This window comes from Aedes aegypti, chromosome 2 (genome assembly GCF_002204515.2).
Source record: "Aedes aegypti strain LVP_AGWG chromosome 2, AaegL5.0 Primary Assembly, whole genome shotgun sequence".
Taxonomy (NCBI): Eukaryota; Metazoa; Arthropoda; class Insecta; order Diptera; family Culicidae; genus Aedes; species Aedes aegypti.
This window is the reverse complement of record NC_035108.1, coordinates 232,932,078-232,954,223: the sequence shown is the minus strand read 5'-3', so window position 1 is coordinate 232,954,223 and position 22,146 is coordinate 232,932,078. Positions and strand designations below refer to the sequence as shown.

Genomic DNA, 22,146 nt, shown 5'->3' with positions numbered 1-22,146 from the left:
AAGCGTTTGGCACTAAAATTGGGACAGGGCTTTAGGACCCTATTGTATCCAATATCGTGTGTAGTATTTATCGGTGCCTCCCTCCCAGGTTTCGACCTTTTCAAATCGAGCTGCATTATGCGGCTCCACTGTTGGTTTCACACATGCAGGGTTCACTGTCTGGTTAGAGTGCGGCCCTGTTTTTTTGTTCTGTGGGAAAACGTCATTTTTATTTATATTTTTCTTCAGTCGTGTCGGGTCAGCAGCGCGGTGTGGATGTCTGTTTTCTACGTTCGGTCGTTTGTGAAATCGAAATTGACATGAATTTGCTGTACAGAAGCTGTGACGAATCCTTTGTATAGTTGTTGTTCAATTATTGGCGGTTTTGTGCTTTTCTTTGGCACTAGTAAAGAAAAACAGGCGAAATTATTTTCATTGACCCAGGAATTGTTGACGCGAAACATTCAAGATGAAGCAGCTGGAAGAATCGCCAGCCTTGTGCCGCTCGGAGGGAAATATTTTCTGGTGGATTATGTCCACCATTTGGCTTCCGTTCACATTGCCCCATCTGATATTTAAAGTCATTGGCATGATTAGGGAGCGACGATACCGCGAGTGTCTGCCGGGAAAGGTGAAACTAATTACAATGATTGACTCTGCAATAATACCTATAAGACATGGTGGAGTGATTTGCGTTTTTCTTTCGCAGGTAGTTCTAATTACTGGCGCCAGTTCCGGATTGGGAGAAGCCTTGGCCCACACCTTCTTCCTGGCAGGGTGCAAAGTGGTTCTGGCTGCCAGACGGAAAGATGAACTCGAGCGGGTTCGGAAAGATTTGCTGGCACTTCACACGGTAATTATTGTTTGATAACTCCTTGTAATCGTCATACCTATGTATAATGCTTAACTTGAGCTTTTGAACGCAAATATTTAATTATGATAAGCGTTTGTTGGTGAAGATTATGACTAGTCTCCTGATCATCTTGAACCATGATTGAAAGATAAGAATATGATCTGTTGCATTGTAAACTAATGATCATTGAATGGAAGTTCAACCACTAGGGTGGTTCTAAAGTTGCTTCCATAGGCATTCATTTTTATTATTCGTTCTGAGGAGAATCATTTTTGATGCCTATTGCACATTAATGTCTTCCTCCATAAGCAAATAATTGTATAATTAATTATGTAAGTCGTAATGTTTGAATATTAACTTTTTTGGAATTCCAAAAGCCAGCAATTTTTACCGAACATTTTAAGTGTGTACATATTTTTCTGTAAGGATACTCAACGTGGCTAGTGAAGGTGAGCTTGTCATTGATCATCATACCCCACGAATCTTATTTGAGATATTTTCAAGAATACCATCCAACATTTGGCTTGCAATAATCATAGAATATTTTTTAGTCATTGCTGCTGTTCTGTTTTCTAAAATTCTGCCATGAACCATTTCGTGAATTATTTCCCAGAAAGGCCAAAGATATCTTTAAGTACTCCTTTAAGAGTTTATTTAAGGCTTCATGTTAGGATTTCTTTAGTATCAACACCAGCAACTACTATAGTAATCTAAATACTTCTACCAGATGGCTCAAATTCCTCCAAAGATTAATTCAAGATTTTTCAAAGGATAGCTTTACAAACTGCTCCAAAGTAGGTACTAACAGTGATTTATTTTTCGAAATTTCTCTTGGGATTCCTTCAACTATATTTCTAGAAATTCCTGCAAAAATTCGATCCAAATCTATTTGCATTAATCCATGAGTTTTCCCTAGAATATTTCTCGATAATTTCCTCATGAACTTCTTTTACTTTTTTGTCCATAATTGGAATCTACTTATCATATCATTTCTATTAAAACTTATTTTTAAAAAAATTGCTGAATAAATTTCTGAAGAAATCCTTGCTTGAAATATTGGAAAAGTTTTTGAATAAAAATGTTTTTTTTGGGGAAGAAAAGAAACTTCTGAAAATAAATCTTTCGGCATTCTCTCTTGAATCAAAATAAGGGAAAAGGTGAATCAAGATATATTTCTACAATAGCTTCAAGAATTTCTTGAAGAACTTCTTCAAAATTCATCAGAAGAACTTAAGGAAAAATCTCATATGAAACACTTTGACAAACCTCTGGTAAATTTATCGAGAATCCCCTAGAGAAATTTCTGCATGAATCGCTGAAGGAATTCTTGGGTGTTATGCCTCGAGTAATTCCCGAAAGGATCTGAAAGGGTACGCCTGGATACATAATCGAGAGACATCCCTTTAGACATTATTTTTAATCTCCTGAAAAAAATGTCAATACAAATCTTCTTCTTCTTCTTCTTCTTGGCATTACGTTCTTACTGGGAAGGAGCCTGCTACTCAGATAAGTGTTCTTATGAGCACTTCCACAGTTATTAACTGAGAGCTTTCTTTGCCTAAGTTGCCATTTTCGCATTCGTATATCGTGTGGTAGGTACGATTATACTCTATATGCCCAGGGAAATCAAGGAAATTTCCATTACGAAAAGATCCTGGACCGACCGGGAATCGACACCCTCAGCATGACTTTGCTTTGTAGCCGTGGACTCTAATCACTCGGCTATGGAAGGCCCCAATCGTCAATACAAATATTCTAGGCAAGTCCTTGGGAACTCCCATGACTAAGTATTTTTGTCACTATATTGAGTATAATCAAAAACTGATATTACTACTGCAGTCTTCCTTTATATATGTTAGCATTGTAGACGAATTCAAATTTGAATTAAAATACAAATAATTACATATCTTTTCAGACCGTCGTGACGCATTCCCCTGTGGTAGTTCCGTTGGATCTATCGGATATCAACTCGCTCCCGAATAAGGTAAAAGAAGTGTTGGAAATCCACGGACAAATAGACATTCTCATCAATAACGGCGGGATAAGCGTCAGGTCGGACTGCCTATCCACAGCACTGGACGTCGACATCAAGGTGATGTTGGTCAATTATTTCGGCACGGTGGCCTTGTCCAAAGCTTGTCTCCCATCGATGATCAAACGCAAGGAAGGCAGAATTGTGTGCGTTTCAAGTGTACAGGGCAAGTTCAGTATTCCGCATCGCTCTGCATATGGTGCCTCAAAGCACGCCCTGCAGGCGTTCTGCGATAGTCTCCGGGCAGAAATGGCTGAGAACAACGTGAGGGTGACATTAGTTTCACCAGGCTATATTAACACTGCGCTATCGTTCAATGCACTCACTGGCACCGGGAAGCAGTATGGAAGTAAGTTAATGTTTAGTATTATTCTCAATAAGGTCCTAAAATTTTTGAGTGTTCTTGCTACTACCTTGGCAACTTTTTCCGCTCAAACAACGGCTATATCATATTTAAAATTTAATTTAAAAAATGGGTCCAAATATGAACCTTGACACTTTTGATCATGTTTGACGTTTACTAGTCGACAAAAAACGCCACAAGGGCTAACCTTTTTTACCCTGGGGTTGTTCCTATTTGACAGTTCGGATGGGACACGGAAAACAGAATACACCCAAAATTTGAGTTAAACCCAATGGGTGTGACAAATTATCAAAAAAAAAAAAACTGGAAAAATGATTTTTGGACTTAAATTAACGAAAAGCATTTAAAAATTGAGTAAAAATGTGTTTTTAGCCTAAACTTAAGCGTTTGGTACTAAAATTGGGTAGAGAATAAGATGAATGGATTATCAGGTTATTTAGAAAGTTTAACACTGTTAAAAAAAATTATAGAGAGAACTAAGATTTAGCAAGTAGGCATTGATTTTGAGGTGAGAAAAAGAATTCAGTTTTGTGACAGAGCGTGGGTTGAGCAATCACTGTTTGGACTCAATATTGGACTCAACTTTAAATCAACCTCTGAGTGGGTTGATTGGACTCATCAAGTATTTAATGATAGATTTTATTTGGATGATAAATATTATGTAATTATAGTTATCTGTATACTACTTTATTGAAGTTTGAAACAAAGAATGTCGAGCATATGAAACACACAAAATTTGAATTCGTACGATATTACAAGCTGTCAACTAGAGAACAGCAAGATTCAGCAGAAATCTCTAATTTTCATGTGATGAACAGCAGCTCAACATCGACGGATTCCAGCACACGGGCAAGTTTGGGACAATGGCAGAACTTCTTTATATTTAAATAATAAGACTTGGTTTCAGTTCTTTCCTCTCCAAAATCTTTTTTAATAAACTGGACTCACTGTAAATTGATGATAAGAAGTTTGATTGTTGTAGTAATGTTTCATTGTACGTAACAACATTCTTCAACATCAGCATTCTGATTTGAACAATCAGTGGATGGTGAAATATTGTACAGGAACCTTGAAATAAATATTGTGCCTTTGCAGCTTTGAGCAGCTATAGCCACAGTATTCTGAGTAAAACATGTAGATTTTATTACACATTTGTTATTCAGCTCTGAACGGTTTAAGCTATCATACTCATGAAGGAGCACAGCAATTTTGGATATGCAGCTATTAGAGGCTGAGGCTATGGCACTCTGAGAAGTGCATGGCAAGATTTGATAATATAAAAAGTAAGATTTTATCTGAAAATACCTTTCTATAATTATATGAAATAATATTTGCAACAAAGCATTTCAAACCCGACCACTAGATTGCAACAGAGTTGTAAAATATTTTGTTTCTCAGTCAGCGCATTTTTTCTAACAAAATATGTTATAATTTTGACTAATTAGCAGTTAAAATAACCAAAAATTTAACACAAGCTCTTCTACACTGAACAAATTTGAAAAAATACTCTAATTTAAACATTGTAACTCTTTTTGTTTCAAATGTAACTCATTATGTTATTTTTCATAACTGAATTCTAACAAAATTTGTTGTTTTCTTTACATGAATAAAAGCACACATGTATGAGCAATTGCTATATTTTTTTATAACAAATTATGTTTTAAATTGAAACAAATTTTAAACAGCCTTTGTTATTATAACTGATTCTTTCATTTTCACCTTCAACTCAAAGTGCTTCTAATAAAAATGAAATAAAATTTGTTATTTGTAATTATTCTCGATATCATTGTGATATAATTTCATTGCAATCCAATGGTTATATTTTGTACAACACTAGTGGAAGAATCTTGCTTATCGTACAAAACAGTAAAAAACTGTATGGTAGATGAACAGTTGATGTAGTCAAAGTTCTAAAGTCTTGAGAATACAATTAAAGCATGTAGAATATATCATTGCGTGTTTTAAAATTTAAAATATGAATCAATATTAGGGAAAAGTGGGACCGTTTGATCGCCTTAAGGGAAAGTCGATAAAAGTGCTGAAATATTATAGTTTCTTAGGACTTTTGCATTATTTTTAACAATTTTTGGATTCATACACTTCATCTACATGATTTCCGTTGTCTCATAAAGTTCATTGATTATTGATTTTTCAAAATTTGTAATTTTTTGAGTCGATTTTTTACCGATGAGGTGATATGAGCACCCTATTTTTTGCTGTTAAGGCTAAGTTTTTTGTCATTCGTTTTGGCAGCTATGTTGGCATTGCAGCTCGCAATTTTAAAGTAATAAAACTCAGTCTTCAAAGTTCATATTGAGCCAAAAAAATGAGCTGACATGCAGAAAGTATTCTGATACTTTTTCAAGTGCAATACCAACATACTTATTGCCAGTAACTCGAAATTGAGAAATGATTTAGCTATAATCATCACCTACACGTACACATTTCAATGACGGCCTACTCCACCTTAAATCATATCATTTATTAGGAAAATTCAATTAACTTTTTCATTACACTTGAAAGTTATTAGTATTTATAAACACTCCGTGCGAATAGAATAAATTTTTAACAACATTTTAACAACCAAACAACATCATTCTAAAATGATGAAATTTGAAAGAGCAGGCAATATGGGCAGATTTTTATGAACATCTTTGATTTTTTTCCCTTGAGTTTAGAACAGTGGCTTTTAACATGCCTATTCCTTCATTTCCTTGTCAGCTTTGGGGTTGCACGCTATTTCGGATGAAATTTCAAGAATTTGTGCAGTTTTCAATTAGCTGAACTACCACTAATTGTGAAAATGAGATTTTGGTGTTCTGATGGGTACTTCAAAGCTGGAAAACTTAATAAACAAGAGTATCACTCAAATCAGAAACTTAAATATAGGTTTAAAGTTAATTTTTTTCGATTTGTACATTCTATCATGGTAGTTTGAATTTGAAAAACTCAATTTAAAATACCTTTACGTTGGTGAAGAAAGTGGATGGTGTAAATAAGGAATTTCAGTAAAAATGAATAACTACTTAGATACACAAAATGAATAGAGTAAATAAAGAATTTCATTAGAAAATTTGGATCACTCGAGTTTGATTATTGATACTTGCAGAAAATTTATTTAATATATTGACCATTGCACGAATATTTAGTTTAAGTGCAATATCACATTCTTTAGCACGAGTATTGTCAAAAGTATTTAAAAAAAACATCTATCGCTTTGAAGCTCAGTGAAGAAAATAGTGCATGGTATTTTGTTACACTACTTTTAATGTTTTCTATTTTTTGGTTAAAGTTTTAACAGTATTTTTAAAAATAAAAAAAAACTTAATTACATTAAAGACGTTCTATTAATAATTATATAAAGATTTATTCAAATAGACATTTTTTTACCTTTAGTGTTCTAAATAAACTGTTATCTTTCAAATGAAGATTCGCAACTTTTTAGCCACAAATTACATGAGAATACAAACGAAGAAACAGAAATAAAAAAGAAAAAGAAAAAAAATGAAAAAAGAAGTAAAATTTCCATGCAATTTAAGAAGTTTGGCAAGTAGAAAATAACAAAAACACACGAACGATTTGTTTGGTATACTATTTGTTTCACGTTAAGTATAATAGGCGTATTTGGTATGGATCGTTTAATTTGGTTTTCTAATACTTTAACATTTTAATAATAGACTTTTCCCTACAGAAATGAAAGCCTAGGAAAATTTGAACCAATTGAAACTATCCTTGAATTATAAATGCTTCTGCTTATGTAGATCCTCTAGTCGATTAGGGGATGCTACTATAAAAACTTGGAGAACCAATCGTTTGCATTGATAGATTCATAAAAAAAAACAGTTTATTTTATAATGATCTATGTTTATTCTAGAAAGTAGGAGAGAGAGAGAGAGAGACAAGGCAAGCTCGAAGCAATTTTAATGGAAAATTAAACCTACTCCAAAAAAGCTTATTTTATTTTTCAAATTAATGATATTTTTCGGATTTTTTGTGTTTGGCGTTTTATGGACTTTGTGATGTGGACTGGTGCTTTGAAACAAACAAAGGATGCTTCTTCGCATAAGTCAAAGAGAGTACATCAATCAAAAAGACCGAGACAAGCTGAACGCCATACAAGATAAAACATGAATATGAAAATCAGCCAAGTAACTGAAAAAATAGGAAGCTTAAATTAGATTATGGCATCTGAAATGGAAAGTTCAAGTGTTCATGAAATATTCAAAAATGAAATCTATGCTGACATAAACTTATTTATTTATTTATTTACACCGTCTTCGATATATCGTACAGACTGAATTTAGTATATAAAAAAAGTAAAATCAATTTCTTATTCTATTTAAAAATATGTTCTTCGTCACGTCAAAATCAAATTTGTCTCCAACATCGTTGAATGCTCGCAAGCAAGAACTCAAAGAACTGTTATAACCATAGTTAGTCCGATGATTTGGTATATACAGAAGAACAGCGTTCCGAAATCTTCTAGAAGGAGCATTGAAACTCAGCAGCTCCAGTAGTGCAGGGCAATCTATTCCCCCTTTGATCAGGTCGAATACGAACAAACGTTGCTGATTGGTACGTCTGGCTGACAAAGATTCCAATCTTATCAGCTGGCATCGTTCATGGTAGCTCGGCAAATTCCTTGCATCGTTCCACGGTAGCCTACTCAGCGCAAACCTGAGGAATTTTTTCTGCACTCGTTCTATTGAAAGTATCTGCGTAACCTGAGATGGACACCAGACAGGAGAGGCATATTCTAAGATGCTCCGCACCAAAGAACAGTACAGCGTTTTTAAGGCGTAAACATCTGTGAAAGAGTTGGTGTGCCTTCGAATCATTCCTAGAACGGAGAATGCTTTGGCGACAGTCAGCCCGATGTGCTCGTTAAATCTCACCTTGAAGTCTATCGTAACACCAAGGTCGCAAATTGAATTAACGCGGACTAGCTCCTCCGCCCCGATGAAGTACCGATGCTGGTAAGAGGTGTTACAGCGAGTAAACGAAATTATTTTACATTTCCCGCTATTCACGCGCATGCCGTTGTTGTCGCACCAGATGAGCATGATGTCGATGTCCTCCTGGAGGGCGATGCAGTCCTGAGGAGATGACAATAAATGGATTCTCAAGATCATATTGCATTCCAAATAGGTTCCCGATGCGATGCGTTGTTATGAGAAGATACATTGCGATGCGACTTGGAAATCTGGAATATCAATAAGCAATTCAAGATTAAGCTGAACATACAAAACATACTGTCAACATTCAATACTTAAGTGTAGACGAGGAAGGCTATGTAGAGAATAAGATGAATGGATTATCAGGTTATTTAGAAAGTTTAACCAAAGACACATTAAAGACCTCCATGTCTCTTGCAGTTGCCCAAAATTTTATGGCTCATAAGGTAATCTAGAATGCCGTGAAAAGTGTACTACGATCTGTCAAACTTGGGTACCTTTTGCACTAACGAGGGACCATATGCAGTACTAGAAGTGGTACCGAAACTGAGCGCGAGTCGGACGGACCTGGTTTAACACTGTTACAAAAAAAAAATGTTTTTATAGATAGAACCACGGTGTACTAAATTAAGAAGGTGATATATTCCGAAAACTGACAGCTACTTGACGACGTCAATCCTATCCACCTCGAACAAATTTTCGAAAAAATTGATCTAGTGGTCCGGATGGTATATGGTACGATAGGAGTGAAGTCACATGTTTACAACCAAACTTGATGTTTACATCAGTGAAGAGCCTGCCTTGTTAATTTTTTATGCCGTGGATAGAACTAAGATTTAGCAAGTAGGCATTGATTTTGAGGTGAGAAAATGAAATCAGTTTTGTGACAGAATTTGTAGGAGAAAGATGAAAAAATGAATACAGTCGAGAACAAGAAAACGAAAACTAATTAAATGGACCGATGCACGAGTTCACTAATTTGACGTTTGAGCGGTGCTAAGTTCACTCGTTGCCATGGTCACGTAAATAACACGGCACCGCTCAAACGTCAAATAATGAACTCGTGCATTGGTCCATTTTGACTGTCCGAATGAGAAACGTTCCGAAGTCTACATCAATGTTCTGGGTCACGACAAGGGCTTTATGACCCTATTGACGAAAATAATTGAAAAGCACTCATATACTCAAGCAAGCATTCATGAGCAGATCAAAGGTCGAAAATCAATTAGGGTTCAAGAAATCGAGACAACAATGAAAGGCGGAATCGAATGAGAAAAAACTCAAAAGTAAGAATTCGGTCCTAAAATGTTTGATGAATTATTGTTTTTATTTAATAATACGAAAGAGCATGCTCTTGCAACTACTTTAGCAATTTTTCCACCTCAAATAAGGGCTAATTTGAGTTAAAACCAAGGGGTGTGACAAAATTTCAAAAAACCTAAAACAATGTGTTGTGGGCTTAAACCAACGAAAATCATTTAAAAATTGAGTAAACATGTGTTTCTGACCTAAACTTAAGAATTTGGTACTAACATTGGGACAGGGCTTTTGAACCCTATACCACAAATGTGTAAGAATAGGCGGAAAGGCCATGCTTTTAAGGTAAAGATGAATGGAATCCAAACCTCAAATCTTCATTCATCATTCATTTATTGGTATTACATTGTTATTACCTGGGAGGGAGGCGCAGATACTACACACGAAATATGACACAAAGTTATTTCAAACTGCAAGAAAACTCCAGCTTGCCAATGGCAATCAAGGCAGACTTGATGAAAATCGCTAGTTTTCTTTTGTTGTGTACCTCCGATCGTTCTGGACAAAGATGGAAAAAGGGCCAAATTTTTCAATGCATTTCATTTTCGTTTTTATTGGAAAAAGTATAATGTCGCGTATTTTAATACTTTATTAGTCAATCAGAATATAAGGTGCTATCGTGACATTATTTTTGAATAAGCATGAATAGCTTTTCAATCGATTTTTGTCACATTTGATAAAATGCAAAAATATGTTTTGATCAATTACGCGCTTTTATCATGTTTGTCCATTGTTTAACATCTAGGCTCACAGTGACAGTTCGTGACAGCAGAATCTCGGCTCACTTAGACGTACATAAATTTCGTATCGGTTTCTCCCTCCCAGGTTATTACAATAAAACCGCGTCAACAATTCCACAGATCTCCGTATTTCACGGCTAACATTGTTGTTCGCCAAGGTTGTCAGCAAGGATCCGAGGTAAATGAATTAATGAATTCATCAACCACCTCGAAGGTATCCCCGTCAATCGTAACGCTGGTTCCTTGGCGAGCCCTGTCGCGTTCGGTTTCGAAGCATTCACCACCAGTCCGACTATTGTTGCTTCGCGTTTCCGGTGGGTGTAGGGAAAAGTGGGGCAGTTTGGCCACCTTAAGAAAATAATGTCCTACGACGTACGTGATAATGAAGTACCATCAGTGCACCAGCTGCCCCTATTTCCGCTCACTAGTGTAAAAATTGATTTTTCGTGTCAAAAACCAACATGTTTTGCACGGATATATTCTAGCAATATTAGGAACTTTCAAATGAAGTCGTGTGACATTATTTTCATTTGATAAAATAGTTCTTTATGACCTTGTGAGCGGTTATTGGGTCACTAGGTATTTTTGTGTGTTCCAATAACCGCTCATGCAAAAAATTAAACAAAATTTTAAAGAAATGTCGATTTTAGTACCGTGAGGGCCCCTAACTCTGCGCAGCTCCTAACTCTGCACACTTTTAACAAAATCCACCAAAATCTGGTAAAATACTTAAATTTTTGTTTAATTTTTTTTTCATATATTGCTACAATAGTAATAAGAAAGTACGCGGAGAATTTTCTTGACAAATTTACGTTTATCACTTTATTAAAAATTAAAACAGCTTTAAAAATATTGAAAAACGTCCAAATTGACTGCCCGTTAGCAAAAATGCTAAGGGAGTACCTCATCACTTAAGTCATTTGAAGCAAATTAAAGAGAATATATTTCAGATTTTTAGTACGTAGGCACTAGTTTATTTGTCGAGCAATCATCACTGGTAAAGTGCAACTTATTTTCGCTTCATTTTCTTATTCTTCTTAAGTGCGCATAGTAAGGAACCATTTTTCAACTATGTTCCTTACTATGCGCAGCAGTTATAAAACGTTATTTTCAACATACAATCAACCCTCCAGAGGTCGATATTGAAGGGAACCATCGACTTGTCGACACCATCGAGATATGGAATAGAAATGCTTTGGAAAATTGTTTGAGGGGCCCATCATAGTAAGGGAAGATTGAAAAATGACGTTCATCATATTTTAAAGGATTTCTACACTCCGTCCCCTCAATCCCCTGTCGCGATTTTTACAGTACTTAATGCATGCATTGTCACCATTTCGTAGACTCCTCCTCCCCTGAACGATGGGCGTGATTTTTGAATGCTCCCTAACCATGCAATAAAATAATTTAGATTTTTTGTATAGTTTAATGAGTCAATATCAAGTAATGGAACATCGGGGTTTAATCGTATTTGCTATATAGAAACGCCAATAAAGTACTGTTATTGATCTGCAATAGGAATCGTTCATTAATTACGTCACGCTTATACAGAGCGGCGATACTTCTCGATTGAGTGATGAACAATACATTTTCTTCAAACCCGGATCCGAGACAATTATTTAATACCAAACCAGGACCCGAACCGAACCGAAGAAAATTTGATTTTTATATTTTCTAGTGAAAACAGTCAAAGCTAATTGTTGCCAACACTGGAAGCAACTGATTATGTTGCTCGGATATCGTTGGCGCCATAGCAACCGGATAACAAATCTAAGTAAGGTGCGGCTGAAAAAAATGATACTGAACGAAAAATTCAAGCGATCAAGACGTGCGAGAAGAAAAACTTATCAAACTAGTTAAAATTAGAAAACTTAATGTTAAATTAGTTCTAATCCTAAATGTAAAATAAAATTAGTTAAAATTACTTTGAAGCATTTCATTCGAGTTTGGCTGGTAAAATCCTACAAATAGTATTTGTAGCAGCTGTAGCAGGTGAGTGCTGACGGTGGCCTTCAATCTGTGGCCATTCCGTTCCGCCGACTGGATTTTACCTTGGCCCTTCTTCTCCGGCAGGTGAGTGCTGACGGTGGCCTTCAATCTGTGGCCATTTCGTTCCGCCGACTGGATTTTACATTGGTCCTTCGAATACCAAACGCCAGTTTATATGGCACAACAGTTGCGCCGCTCTAGAAGAGGAACTAGAGGCGAAGTACCAAAGCGACTAGAAAATTACTTTGTTCAACTTCCACATCAACCAACCATGTTACGTACTCCTGTAAATGAACAGCAGCAGAACAAATCAGTCCAGCGAACTGCAGAACATGTCTCAGCCCGATCGGAAATGACGCGGAGAACGATCCTGTTTCTGGTTCTCGCATCTCGAAGGGTGCTGCCCACTCTGAAAGGCGTTCAAAGAAAAGCCTATCTTCTCGTATCAGCGAAGCTGACAGCCAACTGAAGGCTCTTTTGTTGGAAGAGCAGATCGAGGAGGATGAACTGAAGGCGTCTATCGAACGAGACAAAATTCTGGCTGAGAAACGATTAGCTGCGCTCCAGATAGAACAAGACCTGGCGTTGAAGACGGAAGAAAGAAAAGCAGAGTTCCTCAAGCGAAAGCGTGAGCGTGAACTTAAGAAGGAAGAACTTAAGACTGGTTCAAGTTACGGCTCGAGTGTCTGCAGCAGCAGAGGTAGCAGCTCGAGTGCGTACACCAGTGTATCTCGACGTGTCACCAAATGGCTCACCGAGTCAAAAACCGTGGAAGCAAGCAATACGAACAATCTGGAGTCAAATCGCATAATTCGCCCATCGTCCCGCGAGCCTGCAGCGAATGATGTACCTGTTCCCGAATCTGGCGTGAATGCAATCCTGTACGAAGCATTCAAGGCACTGCAAGGAAGAAACGTCAAGGACTTGCCGTCGTTTTCTGGTGACATCATGGAGTGGATGATTTTCGAAACTGAATTCAAAACGTCCACTGAGGAATTCCGTCTAACAGATCGGGACAATATCAGGCGACTGAATAAAGCGTTACAAGGTAAGGCACGCAAAACTGTGGAATCGCTGTTGTCTTCCCCTGACAACGTCGCTCAGATCATGAGGATGCTGAAATCGAACTTTGGACGCACTGAATGGGTTGTGGTCAATCGATTGGAAGCACTGCGAAAGTGAACTACCTAGCGAAGCCAAAACCGGTTGTATTCAATGTGAACAGCCGGGATGAGGAAACACCGAAGAAGTGTCCACTGTGTTCGGTAGGTTCCCACTTCAGTTTGGACAAATGCGAGCAATTTCGGGGACTTTCTGTAGCTCAACGTAGAACCACCGCCCGATCGTGCAAAGTGTGCTACATTTGCTTGAAATCGGATCACGCCAGAAGAAACTGTAAATCTTCAAAGAAGTGTTCAGTTTGTGGTAAAAACCACCACGAATTGGTACACAGCGATGAGTCACCTAGAAGCTTCCCGCCTAGTATGCCGAATGTGTGCAACGTGAATGGTAAAAACGCGAACACATTACTTCGTGTTGGAAAGGTGAGGATCAAAGGTCCAAATTGAGTCGAAGAAGTCTTCGCGCTATTTGATGAAGGTTCATCTTAGTCAATGATGGACGCTACCGTTGCTGCGAAGATTGGACTTCAAGGGCCAACGTCGTCTGTGAATTATCGTTGGACAAACGGTATATCACATAAGGAAGAAGATTCGATGATGCTCTCATTCGATATCTCTGGTCCTGCAGTTCAAGCAAAATGGTACAGAGCAAATTACATTCGTTCTGTGCAAAATCTCGACCTACCACCAATGAATTTCGACATCGAGAAGGTGAGGCAGCTGTACCCAATGCTTGATGAAGACAAACTAGCTGCTGTGCAAGGTGCTCGTCCCTGTATGCTGATAGGCTCGAACAACGCAGGTTTGATTGTACCACTGAAAACAATTCAATACTCACTGCATGGTCTACAACTAACTCGCTGCCACCTGGGTTGGACGGTTCATGGCTTGATCGAACCAAGCGATACTGCATCATTCGACAATCACGCTTTATTATGTGCTGAAGATGACGACGTCGAGCTGACGGATCTGGTGAAACAGATTTACAAGGTAGAAGATTTTGGAATCACCGGACAGTCTCCAAAAATGTCTGACGAGGATCAACGTGCCATCGATATTATGAACCGTACCATCACACGAAGGGGAGAGCGCTTCGAAGTAGGACAAATCTACAAGTACAACAATTTTTCGTTCCCGGACAGCAAGCCTCAAGCGTTAAGGCGACTACAGATTATCGAGAAGAAGATGGATTCTGACCTCGATTTCGCCGAGAAGTATTGCAGCAAAATTCAAGATTACATCAATAAAGGATATGCACGGAAACTGGAGCCTGATGAACTCACTGAAACACCGAACACATGGTACTTGCCCCACTTCAGCGTGGAGAGCGCTGGTAAATTTCGCTTGGTCATGGATGCGAAGGCCAAATCGCATGGTTTTTCTCTCAATGATTTGTTGTTGAAAGGTCCTGACCTCGTACCTGCCTTGATTGCGATTCTGATGCGTGCTAGGAAGAAGAAGATTGGCTTTGTGGCGGACATCAAAGAGATGTTCCACCAAATCCTCATCCGTAGAATGGACCAGGACTCTCAACGATTCTTTTTTCGTGGCATGGATCGCTCTGAACCTCCTAGTGTGTACATCATGATGGTGATGATCTTCGGTGCTGTGTCATCTCCCTCTATGGCACAATTCATCAATAATTTCAACGCGAAGGAAATGGAAGAGGAGTATCTTGGTGTGGAACGCGCCGTGATAGATCAACATTACGTTGATGACTATTTTGATTGTGCGGACACCGATGAAGAGGCCATCGAACTGGTACAGCGTGTGGTCGAGACCCATGATCATGGCGGATTTCAATTAGTCAAGTTTTCATCGAACTCTAAAGCTTTTTTGGATTCTCTCGATCCTGCATTGGTTGCTGATCGAGTCGGAAGCAGAACCCGTGTGCTTGGTATCGACTGGGACCTTCAGACCGACGAATTGGTGTTTTCCTTGGAGTTTCCGAAATTGATTGAAAAGTTCCGAACCGGTGAAAGTGTGCCTACAAAACGACAACTCTTGAAGTTCATGATGGGCATATTTGATCCACTAGGTTTCCTGAGTCCCATCACCATACACCTGAAGATCATTTTTCAAGAACTGTGGCGATTGCAATCCGGCTGGGATGACGAGATTCCAGATGGTTTGGTTCCGAGATGGGTAGAGTGGTTAAATGAAACTGCTAGGCTGAAAGAAGTTCGATTGCCGAGATACTATTTTCCGGAGATTCCGTCGTTCGCTGATGCTGAGTTCCATGCCTTTTGTAACGCGAGTGACAAGGCTTTCGCTTGTGTAATTTATATGGTTCATCGGCATAAGGGTACGTCACATGTTGCCTTGGTTTATGCTAAGTCAAGGGTCGCTCCACTGAAGTCTTCAACTGTGCCACGTCTGGAACTTCAAGGTTGTGTGCTTGCTAGTCAGATGATGAAGACGCTTCAAGACGAGATGAAAATAGAGGTGACGAAATTGTTCTTCTGGACTGACTCCAAAATTTGCCTAAGTTGGTTGAAGACGAGTCAGAAGCTTACGGCGTATGTCGGATCTCGCATTATGAAGATCAAGGAGAACGGTCACAGCGTTGATTTGTGGCATTGGGTACCATCACAGTTGAACGTTGCCGATCTTGGAACGAAGTCGAGCAAATTTAGTAATATGCAAGAGTGGATGAAAGGTCCGGATTTTCTGCTTCATGTCAGCACCCGCTGGCCCATCGACGGACCGCTTGAATTGACGCCTGCCGAGTTGGTAAATTTTCACTCCGAACTGACTGTCGATGCCACCGCTGATTCGTTGTGCTGCACTGTATCTGAGGAGTACCCTATTGATTTACCCGATATCGAGCGATTCTCCGATTTCAATCGTCTTATTAGGTCGACAGCTTATTACCTGAGGATGAAAAAGATATTAGCATTACCAAAAAATGAAAAGCCAAGACGTTTATTCATCACTGTGCACGACATGACTGACGCAAGAAATGCATGGTATAGGAAAGTACAGTCGGAGGTGTTTGGAGATGAATTGCGTAGCTTAAAGCAGACCGGGTATGTTAAGAACAGTAGTCGCTTGAAAACCTATTCGCCGTTTATCCACAACGGAATAGTCCGTATGCGAGGACGTGTGCAAGACAACAGTAAGCCGTTTGATGTTAACAACCCCGTCATTCTCCCCGATAATCATCCATTTTCGATGCTACTGATCCGCATGTACCATATCGTTAACGCTCACCAAGGACTTGAAACGATCGTCAATAACATCAAGGAGCGTCATCGCATTCTGAAGATCCGTTCACAGGTGAAGAAGTACACTGCATCCTGCATAAAGTGTCGAGAGCTTCGGGCTCTTCCGACTGTTCCGCAAATGGGTAATCTTCCTCCGGAAAGAACAACACCGTTTGCATTCCCGTTCACCAATACCGGAATAGATTATTTTGGACCGTTGGTTGTTAAGGTTGTACGTCGCTTAGAAAAAAGATGGGTGGTTCTTTTTACGTGTCTGATTTCTAGAGCTATACATCTTGAAGTAGTACCTTCGCTGGACACAAATAGCTGCATTATGGCCATCCGTTGCTTTATGTCAATCCGTGGGTTACCGCAATGCATTATGACAGACAATGGGACAAATTTTACTGGCGCAGTTCAAGAACTAAAAAGGCTAGTAAAAACATTAGATCAACCGCAGATCGAGGATTCGATGAGTGTTAGAGGTGTACAGTGGAAATTCATCCCACCCGGTGCTCCGCACTTTGGAGGGTGTTGGGAGCGGTTAGTGCGCTCTGTAAAAAAATGCTTTACGTGCGATGCTTCAAGAAAGACACCCGACAGATTTGGTGCTGCGTACTGCATTATGTGAAGTAATGAATACTGTCAACAATAGGCCGTTGACGCACGTTTCGAGTGATCCATTAGACGCTGAACCGTTGACTCCAAATATGCTACTTTTGGGGAGGAACAATTCAATACAATTTGACCATGACTTCGACGAGAGGAACCTAGATTGCCGAGCAGCCTACAAAAATGCTCAAATTTACGCTGATCGTTTCTGGCGTAAATGGTTATCATCTTACCGTCCAGAGCTGATAAGAAGCCGCAAGTGGCCTGATAACAGAAACTACCACGAATATCATGTTGGTGATTTTGTAATGATAGTAGATGAGAATTTACATCGAGGATGCTGGCCGAAAGGAGTTGTCGAGAAGATTTACAAAGGTCCAGATGGAAAAGTTAGAACGGTGTCAGTGAAGACTTCAAAATCATCGTTTACAAGACCTGTTAGCAAAATAGTATTACTACAAGCCAACATTTCGTTTCCGGGCTCGGAGAATGTTGCCAACACTGGAAGCAACTGATTATGTTGCTCGGATATCGTTGGCGCCATAGCAACCGGATAACAAATCTAAGTAAGCTGCGGCTGAAAAAAAATGATACTGAACGAAAAATTCAAGCGATCAAGACGTGCGAGAAGAAAAACTTATCAAACTAGTTAAAATTAGAAAACTTAATGTTAAATTAGTTCTAATCCTAAATGTAAAATAAAATTAGTTAAAATTACTTTGAAGCATTTCATTCGAGTTTGGCTGGTAAAATCCTACAAATAGTATTTGTAGCAGCTGTAGCAGGTGAGTGCTGACGGTGGCCTTCAATCTGTGGCCATTCCGTTCCGCCGACTGGATTTTACCTTGGCCCTTCTTCTCCGGCAGGTGAGTGCTGACGGTGGCCTTCAATCTGTGGCCATTCCGTTCCGCCGACTGGATTTTACACTAATTTTCCTTTACACGCCAAGGGTGAACGCAAAAGCTTTTTGCTCGCGTCACTTGCTCCTGTGGGGGCAGGTGATGTGAGCAGGATCAATCATGTCGCGCGTCGCTCGCGTGGCGTGATATGATAGTGTCGCGGATCGAGAATCGGGTTAGTAGTGTTTGATCCTTTGCTCGCGTCACTTGCTCCTGTGGGGGCGGGTGATGTGAGCAGGATCAATCATGTCGCGCGTCGCTCGCGTGGCGTGATATGATAGTGTCGCGGATCGAGAATCGGGTTAGTAGTGTTTGATCCTTTGCTCGCGTCACTTGCTCCTGTGGGGGCAGGTGATGTGAGCAGGATCAATCATGTCGCGCGTCGCTCGCGTGGCGTGATATGATAGTGTCGCGGATCGAGAATCGGGTTAGTAGTGTTTGATCCTTTGCTCGCGTCACTTGCTCCTGTGGGGGCGGGTGATGTGAGCAGGATCAATCATGTCGCGCGTCGCTCGCGTGGCGTGATATGATAGTGTCGCGGATCGAGAATCGGGTTAGTAGTGTTTGATCCTTTGCTCGCGTCACTTGCTCCTGTGGGGGCGAGTGATGTGAGCAGGATCAATCATGTCGCGCGTCGCTCGAGTGGCGTGATATGATAGTGTCGCGGATCGAGAATCGGGTTAGTAGGAGGATCAATTGGATCAATTGTTCGCGTCAAATTATTTATCATGGTCTCGCTTATCAAAGTGAATCCTGTGACCCAACGATCCTTCCCATTAACAAACATCCCTCCCAGTAACCTTTGTGGAGATGCAGAGGCAAACACGGTCTCCAAATAGCAAAGGTTACACACTAACATTCCTTCCCCCAATCCCACCTGACTGCAAGGACGTGGCCGGCGCCGTTATTGACCCTGTATAAATAGAGGCACTGAATTATGCACACTGAAGAAGATTATGGCCAATCCCAGCCGAACTTCTAGTTGATTCTTTGTGCATTTTCAATGACTTCGGTCAATCACGGAATAGCAACCATTGATATGTGTAGTCAGTCTAAGCTAAGCTAAGCTACACGCCAAGGGTGAACGCAAAAAAGACGTAGTTTATACTTTTTTTGTTTGTTGGTTTAGATTTTAGAAAACTAAGTTAATTACATGTTTTGGAAATCATATGATAATTTCGATTATTTTGAGAGTTGCACTTAATGGCATTCAGTAACAGTAATTATCATGGATTGAATTATAGATAAAATTCACTTCACTTAGTAAACTTCTATGTTTGAGACATTCCACGTTCCACTGGGGGCGTAAAGCCGTATAAAGCAAGGAAATGGAGATTAATTCAGAGTTTAAATGCTAGTAATACTTTTAGTAAAATACTTCAACTGTTATAAAGAATTTATCGAGTGCGCAGAGTTAGGAACCTAAATGCGCAGAATAAGGAGCATTGCAAAAATGAGTGCGCAGAGTTAGGAACACGGACACCCTTGAGAAAAATTGAAAATTTGCAATAAAAATCATTACTTAGTGAAGCTTTTATATATTTTTCTTATACATAAGATCAATAAGTATTTGCTCCCAAAATTTCAGAGTATTGTGTTTTGTTTTCAATTAATTACAGCTGTTTGAAATTCCCCTGGCCACGATCACAGGGTTTGACGGTGCCAAAGTAGAAGGTGCACCATAATAATACCCGTCTGTGAAACATATCACCTTCCCAATACTTTGGCACACCTCTAACGGTTCATGATTTATCATGAAACGGCTGCATTCAGGCGGAGGATCTGTTAATATGTTTCGGCATATTATCAGGTCCTCTTCGAACGGAGGGACCGCCAGGGCTCATTAGTTACTTATAAACCAGTGCTGGTTGTTGATGTTTCAATTCGTTTACACGAGCTGTAGCATCCTTTGTACTAATCAGCAATGGTGGTTAAGTTTCGAAGCCAACGTGTGATCAATCGTTTTATAATGCAACATAAGAATGGGTGTTTGGTGGAACGTTACCCTCGTCGTTATTAAATTTAGTGATTGCGAAAGTGCTAATAGTGATTTTATAATAAAAACTATGGTGATGAAAATTTGAAAATGAAAGTGGAAGTGATTCTGATAGTTTTGCCTATTTGTGCCTAGTTCTTCAAACGTGCATGATAAAAATGTTAATAATGACAGCGAGTGCAGAAGAATGGATCGAAGTGATTTTCTTTACTGTGACTTTCTTGATCGTAGTACTAAATCGTAGTTTGAATAGTAATGACTCTACAGCAACAAAAATAATGAAACATTTAAATTGAATATCTTTTAATTACTTAGTAATGCTAACAGATGGTAAACGCTAATAACAATGAATTTATATGAAAATGGTGTGATGTGAAAAGTGATATAATGGAAAGTATATCTGAAGTGTATTACGAAAGTTGATGAGTGATAATTGGTGAAATACGTGATAGTGTCAAAAATAAAAGTGACGATAGTGAGTGATGAAATGAAATGGGGAATGAGGAATTTTTAATAAAACTTTTTCGTTCTTCACTTTAACCACTCTAGTAGCATTTCAGGCCTTATCATAGTTTGATAGTAGTCTAAAGTACTAGACTGCAAAACTACGGTAAGGGCTGATTGCTGCTAGGGTACACAGTGACCATTTGAGCAACATTGCTTAGGAACGTCTGTGTGATGAACGCAATAGAGGCTTATAAAAGCAAATGCTGGGAAGGAGCTTAGGGCAGATTAAGAGTGCCAGTACTACCCCTATCGCTACCGACAAAAAAAAATTACAGCTGTTTGAAATTTTAAAAGCCTTAAGTGCGCAGAGTATGGGGCCTTCACGGTATATAGCATTGAAGTAGTAGCTATGTTTTGACCATAAAAAATATCAGTATAAATAACGAAATTCGAAATAATGCATTTTTTAATAAGTTCGTCACGAAATGTGTTTATTGTGAGTGGAAATAGGAACACTTAGATGCAGTAACAAATGCAATTAAATATTTTTTTTTTATGAAAGTCTTTTAAAATCTTTCTATTTTACCGCTGATTACCTATACTTGGATCTACATTGTGACATAAAAATAGTATTGATCGACACAATAGTTATTTTATAATAAACATTTGAACACACAACTTTCCTTAAATGAGCGGAATCTGGTGCACTGATGGTATTTTTTTTAGGAAATCAATGATTTACAATGTAGGGCTCATTTCTGGTTAACTAGGATCGAATAAAGTTTCAACTGAGTTATATTTTACACTTATGAAAAATGAATTGTCAAGAGCTCAAATCTGTAGAACCGAACAATCATTCACGCCTGAAATTCGATTATTTGATAGCTTATTGGTGGTGTCCAAATGATTTAGTTTTAAACATGGATCACTCTTTGGTTCTCCAGGTATGTACTCAATGTGGTATCAAGTCATCTTCGTTTTTAGGGATAAGGTTGCTCAAACTCAAAGATAAAATGTTCAATAATAATAATAATAACAATATTTTGAATGTTATCTAAAAAGTCAAAAGACCAAGTCTGCATAATGTGTATTATTTTCTTTCAGAAATTGACTCCACAACTGCATCCGGTTCTTCACCGGAAAAAGTAGCCAAGCTCATACTGAAAGCTGTTCTGCGCGATGAAGATGACATCACGATTGCTCCCATCGCCCCAAGACTGGCGTACTGGATTCGCCATTTGTGTCCACCGTTATATTTCCGGATAATGGCAAGCAGGGCGAAGAAGGTCGATTCATCCGCCAGCAAAGATGACTAATCGTGCAAAGCATGATCCAATACTAAGCCAGGTAGGTGGTCAATTCAAACCAAAGATACATTCTGGTTTCTTTCTGTGATGGAGTCACATGACGATGAGGATGTCTATTCACTCAAATAAAAAATACTCGTTGTTGATATTGCTTTTCTTTCAAAAAATAGAACAAAAAGAATAGTTCTGTCAGTTATAAACATTCATTTTTATTTGTGTTAATACATTCAAAATATTGACTAACCACTGCTTTTGGTATACTTTCAAGTATGTATATATTTAAAAAACATTGAAGGTCACTTTAGCCCGAGCTTCAAATACCATGTTGT

At 38.8% G+C, this 22,146-nt stretch overlaps 1 protein-coding gene across 4 annotated transcripts in view; it reads left to right on the top strand.

Moving 5' to 3' along the window:
• The first annotated feature begins 214 nt into the window (after positions 1-214).
• LOC5576279 (dehydrogenase/reductase SDR family protein 7-like) overlaps positions 215-22,146 on the top strand; it is a 102,348-nt gene continuing 80,416 nt past the window's right edge. For 3 of the 4 annotated variants that reach the window (XR_002500410.1, XR_002500411.1, XM_021844445.1), the window contains exons 1-4: positions 215-610; positions 689-832; positions 2,748-3,213; positions 21,615-21,857. Coding sequence is in view for 2 of the 4 variants with exons in the window: in XM_021844445.1 (XP_021700137.1) it covers positions 449-610; positions 689-832; positions 2,748-3,213; positions 21,615-21,826 (984 nt within the window). In the remaining 2 variants the exon portion in view is untranslated. Of the gene's footprint in view, positions 611-688; positions 833-2,747; positions 3,214-21,614; positions 21,966-22,146 lie in introns of those variants that run through there. The other variant, XM_021844444.1, reaches the window with a different exon arrangement.